General features: G+C 47.9%; 1 protein-coding gene across 3 annotated transcripts in view; it reads left to right on the forward strand.

Moving 5' to 3' along the window:
- PLEKHM1 (pleckstrin homology and RUN domain containing M1) overlaps positions 1–20,463 on the forward strand; it is a 46,653-nt gene extending 26,190 nt beyond the window's left edge. For all 3 annotated transcript variants that reach the window (XM_090044277.1, XM_090044275.1, XM_090044276.1), the window contains 5 exons: positions 3,135–3,280; positions 5,586–5,779; positions 8,131–8,194; positions 10,778–10,935; positions 18,131–20,463. In XM_090044277.1, the coding sequence (XP_089900403.1) occupies positions 3,135–3,280; positions 5,586–5,779; positions 8,131–8,194; positions 10,778–10,935; positions 18,131–18,260 (692 nt within the window). In that variant the 3' untranslated portion in view covers positions 18,261–20,463. The remainder of the gene's footprint in view (positions 1–3,134; positions 3,281–5,585; positions 5,780–8,130; positions 8,195–10,777; positions 10,936–18,130) is intronic.
- Positions 20,464–21,353: the final 890 nt, after the last annotated feature.

Genomic DNA, 21,353 nt, shown 5'->3' on the forward strand with positions numbered 1-21,353 from the left:
TTTGTGATAGCCAAATATTGCCTTTGCTTAGCCTGTACTGACTGAGTACGTTCTGTTGTTGATGTTGGGTACATCAGTGCAACAGCACTACAGAAGAGAAGTGTAAGCTAAAGGTCAAATACAGTTCTGCAACTGGGATGTGATTAATAGAGTTGTCTGTTTGTAGAGCATGGTGCGTCGGCCAGGAAGCAGTCTGGCTCCCTGTCTTGTAGTGACCCAGTAGACCTCACGAAGGAATAATAAGCTTTTATTTGAATGTACACAAGGGAGTAAGAGGGCATCTTGTTTGCTTGGTCACTTTTCAGAGCAGAGCATCACTAAAACATCACCCAGACACATGTTTCAAGTTTTGTTTTCATGATGTCTTTTGTTCTCCATCATGAATATTTAAACAAAACTTCCAGGTTGGATAAAAGTGTAATGGTTCAGTTTAATGCTTCTGGAAGAAAAGGGAGGTCACTTGATTTGGATCATGTTGGCACTGTATCATATTGTCCAGAAAAAGGAGCAGGAGGAAGCAGATGCATCCATCACCATGTGGCCTGTCTGCTGCGCTGCTTTGGTCCTACATCATGCTGGACTTGGGGCCAGCAGCATTGGCCAACAACAAGGGTTTAGCAGTAGGGAGATGCCTGTGGAATGCACCCGTATGGCCTGCTGGCTCTCCCCAGGACTTTCCAAATCACAACTCTGGTCAGTGGCCTGTGGCGATAGCTGCACACCTCTCAGGGATACCCGTTGCTGCTCCTCCTTAGTGTGTGAGGTAAGGAGTTATAGTAGACAACCATAACTTTATACAGTATTTGCATTTCCATGGGGCCTGCCCAGAGTGAAAGACCTGTTGTGAAAAGCAGCTTATTTCTGGACTCCTCACACCTCTCCACTGGCTATGCTGAACTTAGTTCTTCACTTGTGCAGAGCCAGTAGAAGTGATTGGAAGGTGCGAGGGGAAACTACTTTTTAGGACAGTGATTTTCAACCAGCGTGCCATGGCACCCTGAGGTGCTTTGAGATCTTTCAGGGTACCGCATAATGTTAGCACTGTTAGGTATGCAAACATGATTCACAAGAGAAAACCAGAGATTTTAAACAGAAATCCTAGTTGTGGTCTTTCTGAATTATTTGCAACAAACTGCTCTATTTTTTTCATATAATAAAAAAAAGAGTGGGAACTAAGAGCTGGCATTTTCTGAGGGCTGCCTTGAGTCTATCCTGGTTTGCAGGGAAAAGAAAACTAAGAAGAGGGAGGAGAAAGGTTGGGGAAGGACTGCTTTGATATTGACATCTAGCTCCTGTTTCTATTCCCCAGCTCTCTGATCATTTCCCCAGCTCTTCCTGGGGGGTGAAGGCCCTGATCTTTGTGCGGGGTTTCAGCCTGCACCGAGCACTGGGAAGATTGCAGTGCAGCTGCCAGCCTTCAGCGGCAGCCTATTGAAACCGGGCACGCAGATCCAGGGGCCCACGGGCCCAGGAAAGAGCTGGGGGAATGATCAGAGAGCTGGGGGGAATCAAACCGGGGGCTGGGCAATCCCTGCTGCATGACCTGGCTCTGCAGGGAGCAGAGATCCATGCCGGGGGTCTTCTCCCCACTGCTGCCTGCCCCGTGCAGCCCCAGATCTCTGCTCCCTGCGGAGCCAGGTTGCATGGCAGGGACCAGCACTGCCCTGCTGCATGACCTGGCTCTGCAGGGAGCAGAGATCTGTGCCAGGGTCTCCTTGCCACTACTCCCCACCCCACGCAGCCCCGCGGCATCGCGGGATGAGCAGTGGTGGCAAGGAGACCCTGGCGCAGATCTCTGCTCCCTGTGGAGCAGTCGCGCAGCAGAGACCAGCAGTCTTGCTCACTGGTCTGTGCTGTTTCCCTGCCCCGTGACCCAGCATGATGGGGATCAGAGATCCGTGCAGGGGTCTCCTCACCTGCACGCAGGGCAGCGGTCCTTCCCCTCCCCCGGATGAGTCGCTCACGGCCCCGTCCTGCTCCCCAATGGGGCCCTGCAGCCTCCAGCCCCCAAACCCCATCCAGCTGGGTAGGGCTGTGCGAAGCTTCCCTTGCAGCCCCTTCAAAACAAATTCAGAGGAGGTTCATCCGAAACGAAACAGGACAGTGATCCGAAACACCAAATCAAACCACTGTCCTCTGAAACAGCCAAATCTGAAACCAAATTGAAACGCAGCCATTTCACACAGCTCTAGCATGCATGGACATTTTCCAAGGAGCAGCAGACATGCAGTTAAGTCTGATCATCTTTTACCCCACTGCAAATGTGGTTGCTCCAAACCCTTAGTTGCATTTCTGTCAGCACAGCCCACTTGTTTCTCTCCATTTAGGCTGGCCTCTGCCACACCACTACATCCTAGATATTTCTACATGCCTTCCTCCCCTACGTGGCTGCTGAGATGGTTATGTCTTCAGCCGAAGTGTGCTGTCAGTTGGGCGGCACTTAGTTCTGTTCGTGTAGTTCTCAGATGCTGGACATAGACTTTCTGTTCCCTCTGCCCAAACTGGCCTGTGAGAGATGATAGAAAGACCATTTGCCTTGCCGGAGAGCTCTGATCACAGCTGATATTGCAGGCAGAGACTTGTTTGCACCTTTCTCACCAGAAAATGGTCTTTTTATCACACAGATTTCTTAGAGGAGGTTTTCCTTATGATCTTGCTGCTCTCTGATTTGACTGTAAGTTCCCTCTGCTTTTATTTTCTGTGTTTGAATTTTTTTTAAAGCTTTAGAAGTTTTTGCTGTGAAATGCAATACCTACCCTCTGGACTGGCATATTCAGGAGCAGAAGTAATCTGATCAGATGTCTAGTTGGTTCTTCTTGCTTTTCCAGATCTCTTGCTACAGTTTTTGGATACTACCATTTTAAATCTCCTCTGACTGGATTTCTCATCCATTTTCTTTGGTACTTTTCTGTTTCGTCTCATCCTCTCTCTTTTTTACCTTCTCTTGTTTCCTATCTCCCTCTGCTTTCGCTAGCTTGACACTCTCTGTACTGCACTGAGATAATTAGAGATGTACTCTATAAAGTGTGGTACCACTTCCAAGCATGCCCAAGTCTGTTCTGATGCATCTTCCAGAAACCACTACAGCCCAAGGACTTGTGACCATCTTGTTATTTAATCTCTGTTCTCTTAAGGCTGCTCCAGACAGATTGGATTTTCTTTTGTGAAGCCCAAACTCTGTGCATACTCTGGCCTCTATTACTGTGATGGCTGCCACCAGGATGACGAGTCTGTGATTCCATCACGTCTTATCCACAACTGGGACTTGACTAAGCGAGCAGTAAGTTCATGGATGGGTCATGGCAATGGTTTAGCTAATCCTTTAAGCATCTTCCCTTCTTGGCAAATAGGACTAGTGCAGTCCTTGGATACATTCATAGGCATGTAGGAGGAATAGGGGAGCCAGTTTAACTTCTGTATATGACACTCATGAAACCCATATTTGGGGGGAGGGAAATGTAGAAAAACTGGGGAGAGTGCAGAAAATGAGGCGTCTGTGCAGCCAGCGAAAGCCACAAATTATTTGGTAGCTGGGAAAGGACTTGTCATGAAAGACTTGCTGCTTGATCTGTTTAGGTTTATCAAAAGGAGTATGGGCTGAATTGATTACACTGTTATAAAGGCTATTCGATCGGGCAGAAAGGATCTAGAAATAATGGCTGGAAGCTGAAGGCAGACAAAATAATGCATGCGTGTTTAACAGTGAGGATAATAAACTGGGATCCTGGTTTTCTCTGTTTAAAAATTGCAGCTTCTCTGATTTACAAGGGGGAACCCAAAATCCTTTGATTTTTATAATCCTCAAATCAGAGTTTTCCCATAGTTAAAATGAAATGCCACGAGAGAGAGAGATCAGTTGAACACAGTATCTTATTGATATATTTACAATTTTAAAGCAATTTGGAAGCTTACCAGTGCCTCATTCATTATAATAAATTTTGACTACCTATATATTTTAGCATTTGATTTTGGCTTCTTTATCATAGGAAAGCAGAGCTCCCCCTGCCCCTTTCACTCACCAGGACACAGGGCCAGTTGCAGTTGTCACCCCCAGCTGCTTTGTGCGCTGAGCATCCCTGATATGCCAGTGCCCCTCACTCCACACCCATACCTCCTTGCCCCCCACCCTGTCCCCTTGCCCCCCACCCTGTCCCTGCCAGAGGGAGGCCCCAGCTGCCAGGACTGTGGGGCCAGGGCCTGCCCCCCCCCCCCCCACAGTCACACCTGAGCCCTGGCTGCCAACCATGGGGGACAACAGCTGCTGCAGTCTGAGCAGAGTGCAGAGCCTGGTTTTGTTCACCCACCTTTCCCCTGTGGGCAGCATGGCTGGAGTGGAGCCCATGTTGTGGGGGGAGAATGTAAGCTGCCTGCTGTGAGCTTGGGACTCCCTGCCCCTGTTGCCCTCCCCCATGGGTCTCCATGGCCCAGCAGGCAGGACCTGGTGTGGGAGTGCAGAGTGGAGCGAGGTGGTTTGGTGCTGCTGCTGGGAGCCCTGCAGCACCATGGTGAAGTGCACCCTGCTGCTGTTGGGCGGGCAGGCGGTGCCTCACCATGGCAGCACCAACCCTGTCTGCCCCCTTTGCCCTCCTGCACTGGGTCCTGCTCGCAGGGCTGTAAAGACCCTGGGGAGAGGACAGCCAGGTGGAGAGCACTGAGCCTGCAGTGGGCACCCTGCATCCACCCCAACCCTGTGCACAAATCTGTGGGGCATGTGTCCCCACCACCCCCTCCATGGGAGTGCATGCAGCATCAGGGAGCCAGCTCCCCCTGCTGTGGACAAGTTACCTGTGACTGTCCCACTCCCTGGCCAGGCTCCGTGGCTGCATGTTTCTGTCCAGGCTCCATTCACTGCCCTGGCTGAGCAGTGCCTGGAGCCCCAACCTTAGCCCACCCACTCCCTCCCTCCCTTGCTGTGAGGGTCTCAGTCTGCCTCCCTTCCCCTGACTTACCTGCAGGAGCTGCTCTCCACCATGCCTGGCTGCCATATGCATGTGTGCGCGCGCACAGGCACATGGCACTCCCTGCCTGATTGTGCTCCCCAGGCAGCCCCTTGCAGGCAGGCACCCTGCCAGCCTGCAAAGAGAAACTCACTGTTTCCCATGTTCCTCTCCTTTAAAGGAGAAAAATCTATGGTTTCTCTCCTTAAAAGGATCAAATCTGTGTTTTTCCACAGCAAATGGAAAACCTGGATCCCTGGTGATAAACCAACAAAGCAAACAGCTGAGAGAAGTGGTGGGATTCCCATCACTGGAGATTAAGGAAACATTAAAGAAAAATAAATCGTGCTTTTTCTAAAGTATATTTGATCCTGTCTTGGAACACAGGTCCTTCGGGTCCAACATTTGTATGATACAATGAAATTCTCTGGCCTTTAAAATGCAGGAGGTCAGACAAGATGCCCAAAGATTTAAAATCTTAGTCACCACTTGTCATCTTCAATCAGTTTCTTCCTCCTGTATGTTTTCCTTGTAGATTTTTGTGTGTGTGAGTTCCAAAGCCCATTGAAGGAATTGGAGATCCTTCCAGGAACTGCAGTGCTCTCTGGATTGTGTCCTTACCTATGATTGTTTTCCCTTACGTTTTAGGTTTGTCGACAAGCTTTAAAATTCCTGAATCAGATCCGTAATCAGCCACTGATTGACTTGAAGCTGGTCAATGAAAGTCTGTATGACCACGTGGAAAAAATGAACCGAATCTGCAGGAGCAGGGAACAGCTGAAACTGCTTGGAGATTACCTAATAATGTGTCGCAGCGGAGCCCTAAAGGAGCTGAGCAAACGGTGAGGTCCCTACCTAAGAATTCCCATCCTAGCTGAAGGGCGGGGTGTCAGTCAAGCCAGAACCACCCCTCTTCCCAAGTTATCTTCTTCCCAACGTCCACCTGTTTAACATTGTCATTTTTATGATTTAATGTATTACTATGTCTGGATCAAGACTCCATGGTGCTAAGTGCTGCACCTACACAACATAAAAGCTGGTTCCTTCCCCAAAGAGCTCAGGGTCTGAGCAAAGGCACCGTTTCATCTCATCTCCTTCCCCCTCGCACTCTCCCCCTTCTTAGCTTAAGGTTGTGAATTGCAATGCAAAAAGACTATATTGCCTGAACTGCTTAGTTATCCAGTCAGGGAGCCAGAACGGATGTGGCTACTCCTGAAATGTATCTAATTTACTAGATGGAATTGAGTTAAGGGAAGTAGGAATTGTAGGGCTGAATCTTGGCTCTGCCACTGACACTTGTGATCTTGAGTGATTTCAGTCAACCTCTCCTATATCTTCTAAACTGAGATGATGACACTTAGACATGTCACAAAGAGGTGGGAAGAGGATTCATTATTGCTTTCTGAAAACATGAAGTGCCTCGTAAATGCCCTGTGTCTGCTGTGTCACAAGACCCATTTCGTCAAGCCACGAGTCAAAATCTCCTCTATTCTTGAGCTAGATAGGACTGAAATCTGGTCATCCATGCAGATCTTAATCACCTCAATACAGGGGTATCTTGCAACTTGGGTGGGTTGCAGGCTGGGCTCTGGTTACAACTGGTGTGGCTGTCCTGGGGGTGGGCACTGCTGCTGAAGTTCCCTCTGTCTGGCCTGCTAGATGAGTTTTATTTGTTTATATCACAGTCTTTCACAGTACCGGCCCCATCCAAAGCTCTGGGCATCCTTGACATACATTTGAAAAGCCAGAAATGCAGGGAATGCAAAGCAGCACCATCCCCTCCTACCCACTTGTTGTTTACTCCTCAGTCACATGACTGATACCACTAAAAACTCCAGCATGCACTTGCCCACTAGAAAGAGATTCCACCCTCATAGCATTAATGGCTCTTGCAATGGCTTTTGAAAGTTTTGAAAAGTCTTTTGAGCCAGTTTGCTAAGGATATAAATATTTTTCTTTTTTTTAACTCTTTCTATCTTAAGTGAAGAGTTGTTACGTGTCAGTCTTGTATGTCTGCATATTAAAAGATGCAGGAAGAGGAATGCTGATGACGCTAAGATGTGGGGGGATGTGGGCACGTTAAAAGGAAGGAATAGGCTACAGTCGGACCTAGACAAATTACAGGAGTGGGCGGACAAGAACAGGATGAGTTTCAACACTGACAAGTGCAAGGTGATGCACCTGGGAAGGAAGAACCAGCAGCATACCCACAGATTGGGGGAGTCCCTTCTTGTCAGTACAGAGGCAGGAAAGGATCTTGGAGTTATCATTGACTCCAAGATGAACATGAGCCGACAGTGTGGGGACGCAGTCAGGAAGGCCAGCCGCACCTTGTCATGCATCCACAGATGCATCTCGAGCAGGTCCAAGGAGGTGATCCTCCCCCTCTGTGGCACTGGTCAGGCCACAGCTGGAGTACTGCGTCCAGTTCTGGGCGCCACACTTCAAGAGGGATGTGGACAGCATGGAGAGGGTCCAGAGGAGGGCCACTCGTGTGATTGGGGGCAGCAGGGCAGGCCTTATGAGGACAGGCTACAGGACCTGAACCTGTTCAGCCTCCAGAAGAGAAGGCTGAGGGGGGATCTAGTGGTCTGTTACAAACTAGTTAGAGGGGACCAGCAGGCATTGGGGGAGTCCTTGTTCCCCCGAGCACTGCCAGGAGTGACCAGGAATAACAGTCACAAGGTGGCAGATGGTAGATTCAGACTAGATACCAGGAGGCTCTTCCTCACTGTCAGGGCTGCTAGGATCTGGAACCACCTTCCAAGAGAAGTGGTGCTGGCTCCTACCTTGGGGGTCTTTAAGAAGAGGCTAGACAATCACCTTGCCAGGGTCGTTTAACCCCAGTACTCTTTCCTGCCATGGCAGGAGGTCGGACTTTTTGATCTGCTCAGGTCGCTTCCAACCCTACCAACTATGAATGGAAAAAAAAAATAGTACCCCAAACCAAGACAACCTTTTAGTCTTAGTGGAAATACCCAAATAAAAAATAGATGCAACTTTGCCTCTGAACAACTCTCAAATGATTTTTAAGCTAGAAATGGTAACAGAAATTAACTCTGTTATATGGTGAAATCAGATTTGCAGGAGTTCTCTTCAGAGTCCACACCATCTGTTCTGTTTCCAACTTCAGTGCTGTTTCAGATCTGATGACATCTGTCTGATATTTTGTTTTGTTTGTGTTTCTGTGAAGGCTTGACCATAGGCATTACCTCCTGGAATGCCCCCATAAATACGGCGTTACTGATCTGAGGCAGGTAAGAGCTTTGGATTTTTTGTTGTCATGAATGAAAATGCTTTGATTTCTGTGCATGCAGATGGAGCTGAAAGCACATTTTTTTTCTACTTAGAAGGATTTCAAACAGCTCTGCACCTTTTTTATTTCTTTTGCTCAGAGCATATAAAAAAAACTCTCAGGGGATTTCTGTGTTTTATATAGGGAACAGGCATATGTTGTTTGTTTCAGTGTTTACTTTGCACCAAGCCCACACGTTTGTTATATGTCATTTTGATCCATCATCAACATATGAATTACTCCCAGTCTCAAATCAAAACCGCCTCCTCGGCTTACCAAAGCAGATAAAGGATGTCTCAGACTTCACAGTGCAGCCTGAGCATCAAACTATGCTCTTTTGGACTAAAAAAGATGAGAGAAAGTTATAGTTTGGGTCCTGAGCACGATAAAGACTTCCTGCCTCTTTGACTACATCCCACAGAGGAGGTCCCACATACCTTCAAGACGAGAGGGAAGTTCTGTTTCTGGGGGCCACCTCTGGACATGTAAGACACACAGGACCCAAACCATAGTAAACTTCTTTTTTGTGGAAATGTTCATCTCCCAGATCTTCTTACTTCAGAGCCCTCCCATGGAAAATCATGAGAAAGTAAGAACATAAGAAGTGCCATACTAGGTCAGACCAAAGGTCCATCTAGCCCAGTATCCTGTCTCTAGCAGTGGCAGAAATGGATGCTATGCAGGCAAAGCATTGAAGCAGATATCTCTCGTGATCTATCCCCTATTCAGTATGCTACGTGGCATCCACTATTTATTAGATTAGCGATGCCAGGGGAAATATCTCCAGCTGTTCTGTTCAATAGCCATTAATAGATTTTTCATCAATTTATCCCAGGGGTTTTCAACCTTTTTTAATAAGTGTACTCCTGGCAGCTGGACATGGGGGGCAGGGAGGAAGACGGGTGGCGGAGGGGCACCACTGCCCTCTCCCCTCTCCTTCCCCTGGCCCTGCTCCTGGGAGGCAATGGTGTGGGGTAGTGGATGGCAGTGCTCTGTCCCTGCCCAGCTGCATGTACCCCCTAGGGCTTGCCCAAGTACCCCCAGGGGTACTTGTACCCCCAGCTGACAACGCCTGATTTATGCAGTACCTTTCTGAATCTGGCTATGCTATGCTATGCGTCTCTACTGCTTCCTGTGACAATGAATTGCACAACTTAACTATATGTTGCATAAAAAGTACATTCTCTTGCTTGTTTTAAACCTGTTACCTACTAATTTCAGTGGGTGCCCCCTACTTCAAATATTCTGGGACTTGCAGATCACTTGATCCATACCCTTCATGATTTTATAGACCTCTATCATATCCTGCCTCAAATAACTGCCCTGTATAAAGTGTCTTGCATCTCAGCAGATTTGGCTTTGGGAGGCTGGTGTGAGTAGCAAGTTCCAGAGATAACAACCGCTCTGGTTTCTAGTACCAGCAAATCTAGAGGTTGTCAGCAAGAACTCCCCAGCTGACTCCTGTGCTTTGGGACCTGTGGTGAGAGTAGGGAGCTGATAGGTAGCCAGAAACTAGTGTGTAGGGCCATATAGTTTGGAGTTAATAACTAAAATTTCACCCAGGTTCCCAAAAAAGAGCCACAGTGCAGGCTTTGGGGAATTGAGGCCATATGCTTTTGGCTTGGAGGTCAGAGAACCAAGGCAGCATAACTACATTTTTCACTAGCTGTAGCTTCCGAGTGATGTAAACATCCAGGTCCTTTTGGACAGGATGGTACTGTTTCTCTGGTGGCTTGGACAGCATCAGGGAGAAGTGGTTATAGTCACCTTCCCAGGCACATGTGCTCTTGGCTTCTGACATCAAAAGATGCATATGGGGATTGAAAAGGAACTCCTGAATGCCAACTTTTTAAACAAAGGGTTGACTAGGACTACTGCCATCCCTGCTATGCCCCCTAGAGGGGTCACTGCTCACCTATATCAATTGTCATGTCTTGGTTGATGCTGCTGCCTACATCCTTATCTTAATGAGTTGCTGAGATTCAGGCAGCATAAGGCTTTACAGAAGTTAAGCCCCACATCTACCCCCAAACAGGGCTGAAATGGAAATTTCTTAATAGGTGGTTCTCGTGTTGACGTTGTGCTCAGGGGTGAATCTCATGCAGGGAGAATGAAGTCACTGCAGCAGCTGGGTGATCATATTTTGGGACCTTGTGTCAACTTCATGTAGCTGAACTATTGTCTCCCCAGTGGCCACATGTACAGGCAGGACCTAAGGGGTGATGCACATGTAGAAGGGACGGCTTGCAGAGCAGATGAGAGACAAGCTAGAGAGAACTTGGGCTGACTCACTGCCCTAGCTGATATGTAGGCCACACAGCCTTTTTACTGGCAACCCACAAAAAAGTGCTCTGAAGAATCACCAAGATGATCAGCTTGGAGGCAGTCACAGTATCCCATCAGAGCATAGCCAGGTCTTAAAATCACAGCCTTAACCTTTCTGTGTGTACAAAGCTTGTTGCCAAAGCAGCATCTCCTGCTCCTATGCAGACTAGCGTCCCAAGTTTTGTTGTTGTTTTTTTTTGTTTGTTTCCGTACTCCCCAGATTGCAGATGGTGTCTTCGAAGTGTTTCTGCAATCACTGATCCAGTTTGCTTCCCACCATGTTTATAACTGTGACCTCTGTACCCAGAGAGGCTTCATCTGTCAGATTTGCAATCGCAATGACATCATTTTTCCCTTTGAGTTTGACACGACCACCAGGTGAGTGTACTTTCCAGTATAATGTACCATCTTGGGACTTTTACAGTGTAGTGGCCAGTGAAGCCCCTGTAAGCTCCTGACTGGCTTTTTCAGTTGCACTTTCTCTAAGAGATGATGCTTTAGCTGTTAAGAATTCAGTGAGAACTGATTAAACAGGTTAAATCTGCCTAAATGTTGTGAGGTGTGTGCACAATTTCCTTAATCTAATACAGGCATCAGCAACCCCTGGCATGCGTGCCACAGCATGGCATGCAAGGCCATTTTGCTCAGCACACCATGGATCCCCTGCTGCTCCCAGCAGGTGGCTGTGAGGCTGGAAGCCCTGTTGCAAGCAGTCAGAGCTCCATGGCTGGCAGCAGCTACCCAGAGCCTGGGTCAGCCGCAGGAGTGGCACCAGCCTCTTCCCGGTGGGGGGCTGAGGAAGGGCGGCACTGCGAGTGGGAGTGGGGTGGGCTCAGCTGCGCATGGCGGTGGCCTGGCTGGCACTGCTGGGGTGTCTATGGGGGTGAGGTGCCTAAGGTGAATTTTGGGGTGGCTATAGGCCCCGAAACCTCCCCCCATTGCCACCCCTGTGTACTCCAGAGCCCCAGCCAGGCCTTGTGCTAGCAACGGCTGAGTACACCCCTCTGGGCAGATGACAGGGGAGGGACCTGAGGCAGTGCAACCCCAGGGCCCTCCCCACCATTCAATCTGAGGTGCACATGCAGTTGCCACCAGCGCAGAGCTGGTGCTGGGGCTCCAGAGCCCTGGCATCAGCTCCGTCCTGGCAGCAACTGGACACACATATGTATGTGTCTGTCTGGTTTGGTGTGTGTATGTGCATGTGCTTGGTTCTGTGCACACCTGTTTGGTTGTGTGTGCATGCATGTCTGGTTGTGTGTGCGTCTGTGTACACATGTGCATGTGTGTCTGGTTCTGGGAGGGGGATGTGTGTGTGTCTGGTTCTCTCTCTCCTCTCTTTTTCTATGCTGTCCCTCTTTCTTTCAAAAAAAAGTATGCACAACAACAACAAAGGCAGTGTATGAAGTTCTATTTATTGTCACCAGGTTTAGAATTTTTAGAAAACCTGGTATTTACTGTTTTTAAAAAAGCAACATTTATGATTATTAACTATATTAATATGTGGTGTGTCCTGCCATGTACCCCCCACCCTAGTTTTGTTTTTCTGGCTCGGTGGCACTTTGGCACCTTACAAGGTAGACATTGCAGATTTTTTGACTCCAGCAAAGAAGGTTGCCTAGCCCTGACTTAACATCTGAGCACCTCCATAATCTTTCTTACACACCTTCAAAATGTGTCTGTGAAGTTGGGCAGTGCTGTGTACAGAATAGAAGCAGAGAGAGGTGGTAAAAAACTTGCCCACAGTCTTACAGGGAGTTTGTGACAGGAGGGATTTGAACCCAGGTTTTCCAGGGTCTAAGCTAACATCCTGTCCTCTAGACCTGTCTTGTCCTAATCTGGTTGTTCTAGCAGGAGGCTGTTGTGCAGCCATCTTGCATTTGCTTTGCACTGAAAACTTAGACAGGAGTTCTTAAAAATGGAGACCCAGTGTTAAGCTCATACTTTGTGCTCTTAAGCCAGCGATCTGATTTCCAAGTACCAAGCACTTAGCAGCTCCCATTGTCCTCAAGGACTCAATTGGGTGATTGGACCAAAGAGGTACCTTTCAGAAGATGGGTATGAAGCACTGATAAAGTATTTTCGGTTGACTTCTGGGTCTGCCAAGGAGCACGCATGGGGTCCCCATGCCCCCCTGGCTTGTCAATCGGCCACAGGGGGACCCCGGGTGCCCCCCCCAGACCAGACCCAGACCCAGGCACCAGCTGCCAAGTCAAGGGAGCACAGGGTGCCCCCCTGTATGCCCTCTGGCAGAGCCAGAAATGGGCCAGAAGTGGTTCTGGTCCACTTCCAGATCTGCTGCCGAGCGCACTGGAGAGCTCCTCACGCTCCTGTGGGACGCTCCATGCTCCCCACCATCGCAGCACTCACGAGCCACCTGCTAGCTGGAGGTATGCAGAAAAAACATTTAAAGCTGTGTCTATGTCCAAATCGCCAAATCTTTCTGAATCTCCAAATCGATTTGGAAGGTTCCGATTCAATTTGGAGAGATTAAAGGGTCTCCTGCTTCGATTCAGAGATTTGGCCACCGAATCGCGCTGAATCTCCACCAAATCAAATCGGGGACTGAAGCTTCACACAGCCCTACTTGTTACCGTATACCAAAAAAAAAGAAGCTTAAATTGGAGCTCAGAAGCAAGAGATTGGAAGTCCAGAAAGATTTCCAGAAGCGAAGAGCAAGATCAGGCTTGTTAAAAAACAGGCACTGAATATCACGAGGCCCAAAAACCAAGGAGGTTTTGGAAATAAAACACTTATATGAATGAGAGCATCTTCAATTTCATTTGAAAGGGTGCTAGGTTCTTAAAGAGCACAAGCCAGCCAGTCACTGCTACAAGTAGGAAGAGATGTATCCTGCAGCTTGGCTATTCTATACTTTAATGAAATAAAATTATTTGTGCTTTCCTGAGAAGCAAGTGACTGGCACTGGCTCGACTAGACAGGCCTCTTCTCTAGTCTGGTCATTCCTGGTTCCTGGGATGTGCATAAAGGTGTTTTAGCTGTATTAGTCTGACATTAGGTAGATGGTAAGACAGGGTGGCATCTAACTGGTTCAGAGTTGTGAGGTTTTTGTAGGCAGTAACCTACTGCATCAGATGCTATGAATGGGCTGGCAGAAAGAAGATTTTGCACACAAGGCAAAGCAACAGGTAGAGCACACTGCTAAGGGATGTAATAAATGAAAAGGCAGTTGACATCTGGAGGGAAACTGGAGGTCTTAGCTAGTCCAGGTAATGGGATAAATATCCATAGTTCCTATTGACACCATGGTTAGTACCATCCAGTTTGTGGATAATGTCTTGTCCCGCAGTTTCACATTCCAGTTGATTTGTAATGGTTCTTGCTTAAGGACAGCAATTCTGTGATTGGTGATGTTTGTTTTTGGAGTTGATGTTGAATCAGTGTTCAGTCATATTTTTATGTAGGTCTTTCCCTCTCTGGCCAAGGCAGACAGCAGAGAGGCACTGGAAGCTAGTGATAGCGTATATCATGTTGGTGAAAGAGCAAGTGAATAAATCCTGGGTGTTTATAATTTGTGTTGCTTGGTTCAAGAATTGTATGGTCCATGTTGATGAGGGGGTCTTGTTCATCTCAAAAGGATCTAGTGACCTGTTTTATTACCTCTTTTATCACTGTTTATCTATCCATTCTGCCAATCCCCTTAATAGTGTCTGACAAAATAGGTGGTTGCTTATGGAAGCTCATGCCTCTCCAAACCAGTTAGGACAGGGTGGCACCTCAGAGACCATCTCCTGCCTGGGATGCGTATAGTAATTGGTCTTAAAGCTCTATAATGGGCAGGTGTAACTAAGTTCTTGATGTGTCTGACATGCCAAATGTGGGGTATGTCCAATCTCATTGTTCCTAGCAGGATGCTTTTTTTGCTGCTTCCCTCTTGCAGGGACCACACCCTGCTCAGTATTTGACAGCATAGCCCACAGACTTGAAATGCGACGGCCTAGCCCACAACAAAAGCACGTTGACCCCATGCATCCCTGAGTGTGAGCACAGCAATGAATTGTGGTGGGAAGGGTAGTGCAGGGGTTTTTTTTCTATCTGTGGTCTACAACTTAACTTTTTCTCATAGAAGCAAGGCACTCTGCATTGCAGCAGGAAAACAGCTCAAACACATTCTCGCCAAGCTCAACCCAACTTCCTGCTGCTGCTTGCCATGTGTGAAAGCCAGCTGCTTGGGCTGTGCTGTATATCACTCAAGCAGGATATGTCTGAAATGCCTCCAAACAATAGTTCTGGCTGTGAGAGCCATATTTTCATTTTAACATTGCCAGCAGCTATTTCCTGAGACCATTTGCTTTGCAGGTGGAGGCCCAGTTGTTTCCTTTTGGCAGTAGCCCATTCTGAAACACTTCAGGCAAAATTCTGTCTTCTCTGAAGGCCAAACTCTCTACTGACTCTATATAGGCCAGAATTTCACCCTGGCCCTCATGTTCTGTAAACACTTTCAGAAGATGCAATTAGTTTCTTACACGATGCTAATTTTTAGGGCTGTGCAAAGCTTCGGTAGCTGATTCAATTCAGAGGAGATTCAGCCCGATTCAGGGACCCAATCTCTGAATCTGAATCGAATCAGGAGGCCAAGTAAAAGCTCTGAACTGATTCAGATGTTTCGAATAGATTTCGGAAAAGATTCGGCCAATTTTGGAGGTTCAGCCATGGCTAAACAGGTAGCTGACAGCTGCCTCCAGCTGGTAAGTCTGTTGGGGAGGTGGGGGGAGAGGGAAGAATTGGGGCTGGGACAAGCTGCCCAGCTGGGGCAGGGGGGGCTCAGGATGCACATGAGGCAGCAGGGTCTCTGCCCCGCTACCACTTGCCTGGCAAGGGGGTGGGATGTGGGCGTGGCTCACTCCAGCTGGAAGGGGGCAAGTGGCAGCAGGACATAACGTCTGCGGTTCCCCCCACCTGAGCAGCTGCAGAAGAAGCCCCCATGGCTGCCCTGCTTGGCCCCATCCCCTGCCCAGCCCAGTCTTCTGGCATTTTAAAATAACAAACAAACCCCATACTCACCGGCTCTGGCAGCGGCAACTGGGGCCTCCGAGGACTCATGGCAGAGCCCCCCTATGCAGTGTGTGGAAGTGGGGATTGCCCCCTCCCCACTTGGCACCCATGCAGCAGCTGCCCCATAGTGTGGGTATAGCATGGCTCAGCTGGACACTGCATACTGTCTGGGAGCTGGGGCAGCTCCAGCATTCAGCCAGAGCCTGGCACCGCTCAGCCCCAGCTCCCAGGCAGCACACAGTGCCCTGCCAAGCCATGCTGCACCCATGCCATAAGGCAGCTGCTGCACGGTACCAAGCGGGGGTGGGGGGGTGACCCCTGTTGCCCCCCACTGCACCAGTCTGTGCAGGCAGGCTCTGCCACGAGCCCTCAGAGGACCCAGTCACTGGTTCTACAGCCGCTGAGTATGGGGCTTTTAAAAAAAAAAAAAAAGTGCTGGGACTGAGCTGGAGCCGAGCAGGGGATGGGGCTGGGCAGGGCAGCCATGAGGACTTCTCCCATGGTTCCCCACTCCTGGGTAGAGGCAGGCACAGCTGGAGGAGCCCCGGGAGAACCTGCAGCTGCCCAGCTCTGCCTGCCTCTCCCTGGCTGATCCAAATCTCTCTGAATCGGTGCTGAATCTTCCAAAACTGAATCAATTCAGGACAGTGATCCGAATTGAATCTTGCCCACCAAATTGAATACTTCCCTATTCGCACAGGCCTCCTAATTTTTGATAATGAAGTACCACCAGCAAATTTTTGTCATAGAAAGTAATTATAATAAATCTGGTAAAGCATACTGCTTACAGGTTGTCTGCATACCACTGGTGGCACCCATACCGCAGTTTGGGAATCACTGGTCTAGTGCGGTGGTGCCCAACCTTTTGCCCTGCAGGCCAAATAGGTTGTGCCAGATCCAGCCAGTGGGCTGTATCCAATATGTGGGGCCATCATGGGGGGGCACAAGCCAACTCTGATCCATCTACCCAGGGTGGGGAGTGGCCCAACTCTGATCCAGACATGCTAGGGGCAGGATAGAGCAGCCCTGATCCAGATGTGTACAGGGGAGCAGGGAGCAGTTCAGCCCCAATCCAGATGGGTGGGGTGTGGGGGGATAGAGCAACCTGGCCCAATCCGGATGTGCCAGCCCTTATCCCAGTGCATGGCAATGACCTGTTTGAGTTTGCATCTGGTGTCGCAAAGCCTCCGCCATTTCCTGTTGACAAATTTTCGGACCCATAAGGATCCCGACGGGTCAGATAACATGGCTCCATGAGACTGAGATTGAGCACCCCTGGTGTATTTGACTATATCTAGAGATCTAATTCTGTGGTACCACAGAGTAAAACCACGAAGGCTAGCAGGGAGGGATTCTGAATTTATACCACCATGACAAAGACTAGAATTTGGTCCTGTTTTTTTTCAGATTAGAATAGCACCTTGTAATTTTGTGGCTTCTCATATCCTTCATAGTGGTTAACATCGCTGCAACTGCTCTGGGTATTTTTGACATTTCCTTTGGATGTGCCTAGCTGCTCTGAGCACCTGGGCGGACTATGCTTTCTTTGGAATGTGAACTTGAGTCATGCGTCGGGCACATACAGAATCAGCTCGAGATTTACAGCAGGGTATAATTTGCTGCTGTTTATGTTCCTCATGCACTTCAGGCTCTTAAGTCAGCTGAGGGATGGCTGGTGGGGAGTGTTGTGAGCTTTGTGCTGTCCCCACCTAGCTGGGCTGTTTTTACTCATCACCAAAATCAAAACTGATCACAGAAATCCTGCCCTGGAATCTGCTTTCTGCCCATCTCTAGGGTGCTTGCAATCATTTCCTTTGTCAACAGTGCCTCCTGAAAAAAGTAAGTCTTGAGCTGTCTGGCAGCACTTCCTACTCTGGATCAAGAAGTCAGTCTGGTTCTACAAGCAGAGCTCAGATGTAGGTTCAGAAGTTGCTTGGTTTGCACGCTCTTTGCTAGTACTGATTTGCATTTAAAAATGGACCTTGCTGTCTTGCACATTACTGTTGTGATGAGAGAGAATTAAAATTGCCCTGCACAATCCATGATTCTGGCTGTTTAGATTTACACATTTTCACTTGATCTTGTACCTTTTTAAGAACCGTTTTTCTATTTTGACACTTATGGGCAAATCCTGCTGCTTTTCTTGTGTTCACATCTTGGATTTTTTTTTAAATCTGGAAAAATTATATAATGTTTCAGTAGCTGATTGAGGGCAGTTGATGCTCATGGGGTGAGAAAAAGCTCTTTTGGAGCTTTCTTGATCTCATGCAGCAGTTACTGAAGGTAACCCCTCTCCATTTGGTTATTAAATACTGCCTGCTGACAGCATGAGTTCATCTGTTTTTAATATTTATGCTACAGATTGGTAATTGGTGTAGTAAGTCTTAACTATTGTCAGAGAGTTTTAGTATTAATGAGGCTTGGTACTGAAGGTAAACAAGAAAAAAAAACAAGTAACTCTATGGCTTGACTTTCACAATGGAGGGATTCTTTATTCTCTGCACAAAGTCAAGTGTAAAATATATTTTTGATGTGCTTTGTGCTTTCTCTTTTCTCACAGGTGCAAAGAATGCAAAACCGTCTTCCATAGTTGCTGCCAGTCTCGTGTGAAGTCCTGCCCCCGCTGCGAACGCCGGCAAAAATACCAGCAAAAGCTGCAAGCGGGTGTCATCATGGAACCAAATGTGTAGCAAACAGCTCCTCACAGACCAACTGTCACATGTGACTTTGATCATCTTCCAACTGGAGTGGCTTGAACATGGCATGAAGGGGAAAAAGGGATCACACGCCACGTGCCATTCAGTCCAAGCAAATACATTCCTAATACTGCTTGGAGCAGCTCCTGTATGCAGGCATTACCAGAGTAGGAGTTGTCATAAGCCGTAAAAGTCCTGTGGTGATGCACGAAGCTGGGCAAGCCTCTCCCAGACAAGCAGAGGCTACTGAGGAGAGAGGGCCAGTGCTGTGGAAGCCCGCTGGAAATAAATCAGTGACTCACAAACTAATACTTTTTCTGTTCACACTAACCAGGTGCTGCTGCATTTTCGGGCCAAATGCACATCTCATAAAGAAGTTTGTTCCCTTTATTTAGTTTTGCTGGCTGTCCTCTTGGAGGAAGTGCTGCCAACTTGCAATGGAAATTTGAGAGATTTCCTGCCTGTAAATATCATAGGGTTTCCAATCAAGTGTCTGTATAACAGAAATGTAAAGAAGTTTCTAGTTTTTTAGGGTATTTGCAATACTGTAAAATAATATTTTTTTTGTATATGTGATTTTTTGCATAGGAGAAGTATCTCGCCTGCTTGGGGGAAATCAACAGAATGGCAGTGCGAATCCAAATGGCAAGGAGGACTTTAGAAAATGAAGCTGAAATGAAAGTCTTGTGCCTTCAGCACTTTGTACACAGCAGCTGATTTATGCTGCCATTTTCATGCCATGTGCCAATAGGAAGCATATATTGCATAATAGGAATGTACCCCTAAATACTGCTGCCTGCTCAGAGGGGACATTCCTTTCTCACCTGCCAGAAGACACCTCGGGCTCTTTCACTTGTAGAGTCCCACCAAATACAGTGGCCTTTAAATCTAAACCAAACACAAATTCCCTCCATGGCTATTTTTTTTTTTTTTTTTTTTTTAATCCTTGGCCAGTTCTAAAGCCATTGAGAGATTTTTATTTTCCTTTCACTTTAATGTTTCATTCTAATATGGATATTGTCAAAGTCTACTTAACAGTGACTAAAGCTGTTGTTCGAGTTTGCTCCTCCCTGCTGTGGGTTATGGAAAAGACTGCCTACTGTACAGGGAGCACGTCAGAGCTGTTCGATCTCTCTGCTGGCCCATCTACTGAGACCAGAACAAACAGAAGAACTGGCCCACAGAATAGCATTGTCTTATGATGTGATGTAGCTCTTCTTCACCTCTGTTTTAATTATAGATGAAAAGATCTTACTTTTATTAAGGGCTTACTTGATTTTAGCAGACATTAAAGGGACAGGCAAGCTAAAATGAGAGTGTGCGTCAGGTTTGCTCCATAGAGCTCTTGCATTTGTCCTCAGGCTTTTAACTGCAAAGCCACCATCTGGCTTCTGCTTTGCCCCTCTCCCAGTCAGCCCTTCCTCTCCTTCCCCTTTATCACGGAGGCAGTGTTTGCACTGGAGTATGCTGTCTTCTCTCACTTCCACTCCACCAAAGCTCACTTTCCAGATTAGTCTCTTCTGCCCTCCCCCTCCCTGGCTCCTGTCAAAATTGAGAACTGCTTATCTCTTATCCTCACCTCTTCCTCTCTTCTGTATCTTCATGGACAGCTCCATTCCTTCTTGTCTCCCAGGCACCCAGTCTCAGTCTCCCCTCTTCCCTACAGTCTCTTTCTGTCATTTCTCACCATGGTGCCACTGCTGCTCAGCTCTCTCACTTTCCATCCGCCCACTCCCTCCTGCTAATGGCCTCCCCACACCCCGTTCCCTCACTGTGTCACCCCCCCACCACCACCCTCCCCGGCTTCTTTCCTGTGACATCACAGCCAAATCCTGCTTGGAAACGAGGCCTCTTATCTAATCTTACCCCTGCTGTTTCTGCTTTTATTTCTCCTTGTTTTCACTTGTCTCTCTCTTCCTTGTTATCCCTTCTCCATTTAGCTGTGTGTGTCTTCATCTCACAAGCATCTTTGTTCTTGTCCCTCATCCCCTTCAGGTCCCTCTGCATTAGCAACCTGCACACCCACCCCTCCTCCCTCCTTCCATGTCTTGCCAGGCTTTAGTCTGTCTTGTCTCATCCAGATTGTGAACCCTCTGGGGCAGGGACCAGATCTTGTCTGGGTGTGGGAAGCATTATGGGATTGACTGCACTATGTACACAAGTGTTTTATAATAATAATAAAAAGAATTCTATGTCTGTTGTACCTTTGCAGTCCACATGTCTTACTCTCTGGAGGATTTTTCATTGTTTAGGCAAGGTCCCAAGCCCATCCTGGGGGAACCAAGTTACACGATGGCGTGTCCTAAACTCCATGGCAGCACTACAGTCATGAAATAACCTTACTCCACAGCCCCTCACAACCCCAGTTGTGGTTCCTTGTTAAATACTCATTGACTACAAGCTCTCCTCTTCTGCTGTAGATGGTTTGCAGAGCCTCTGTTGGGTCCTGTCACTTCTCTTGGGGGACTGCATTGCTGAGCAACAGCCTTCAGTTTGACTTGTGCTACTTAGCTAGGGTTTCCTACTGAAACCCTGAGTTATTGAATCCTCAACTTCCCGCTCTTGTGCAAACAGTCAAAACAAACATGATTAGAGGCCTGGGAAACGCAGCTTATGAGGAAAGGCTGAAAGAACTAGGACTACTTTGTCTGGAGAAGAAAAGACTGAGGGAGAATTTGATAGCAGCCTTTAAATACCTGAAGGGTGGAGAGAGACTTATCTTTGTGGCTGTATGGGACAGGATTAGGAGCAAGGCTTCAGGCTGCAGCAGGGGACATTTAGCTTGGAGATCAGGCAAGAATTTGTTGACCATGAAGCTGGTCAAGCATTGAAACGGGCTACATAGGGAAACTGGAATCTCCATCCTTGGAAATTTTCAAGACCAGGTTAGGTAGACATTTGGCTGGGATGGTTTAGTTGGGGACAATCCTGCCTTGAGGAGGGGGCTGGACTAGGTGACCTTTTTTTCATAGATACATAGATGATGCTAGGGTCTGAAGGGACCTCAACAGATCATCGAGTCTGACCCCCTGCCTGGGCAGGAAAGAGTGCTGGGGTCAGATGACCCCAGCCAGATGCCTATCCAGC

This window comes from Crocodylus siamensis, chromosome 4 (assembly GCF_052110815.1).
Source record: "Crocodylus siamensis isolate JL-2025a chromosome 4, ASM5211081v1, whole genome shotgun sequence".
In the NCBI taxonomy this organism is placed as follows: Eukaryota; Metazoa; Chordata; order Crocodylia; family Crocodylidae; genus Crocodylus; species Crocodylus siamensis.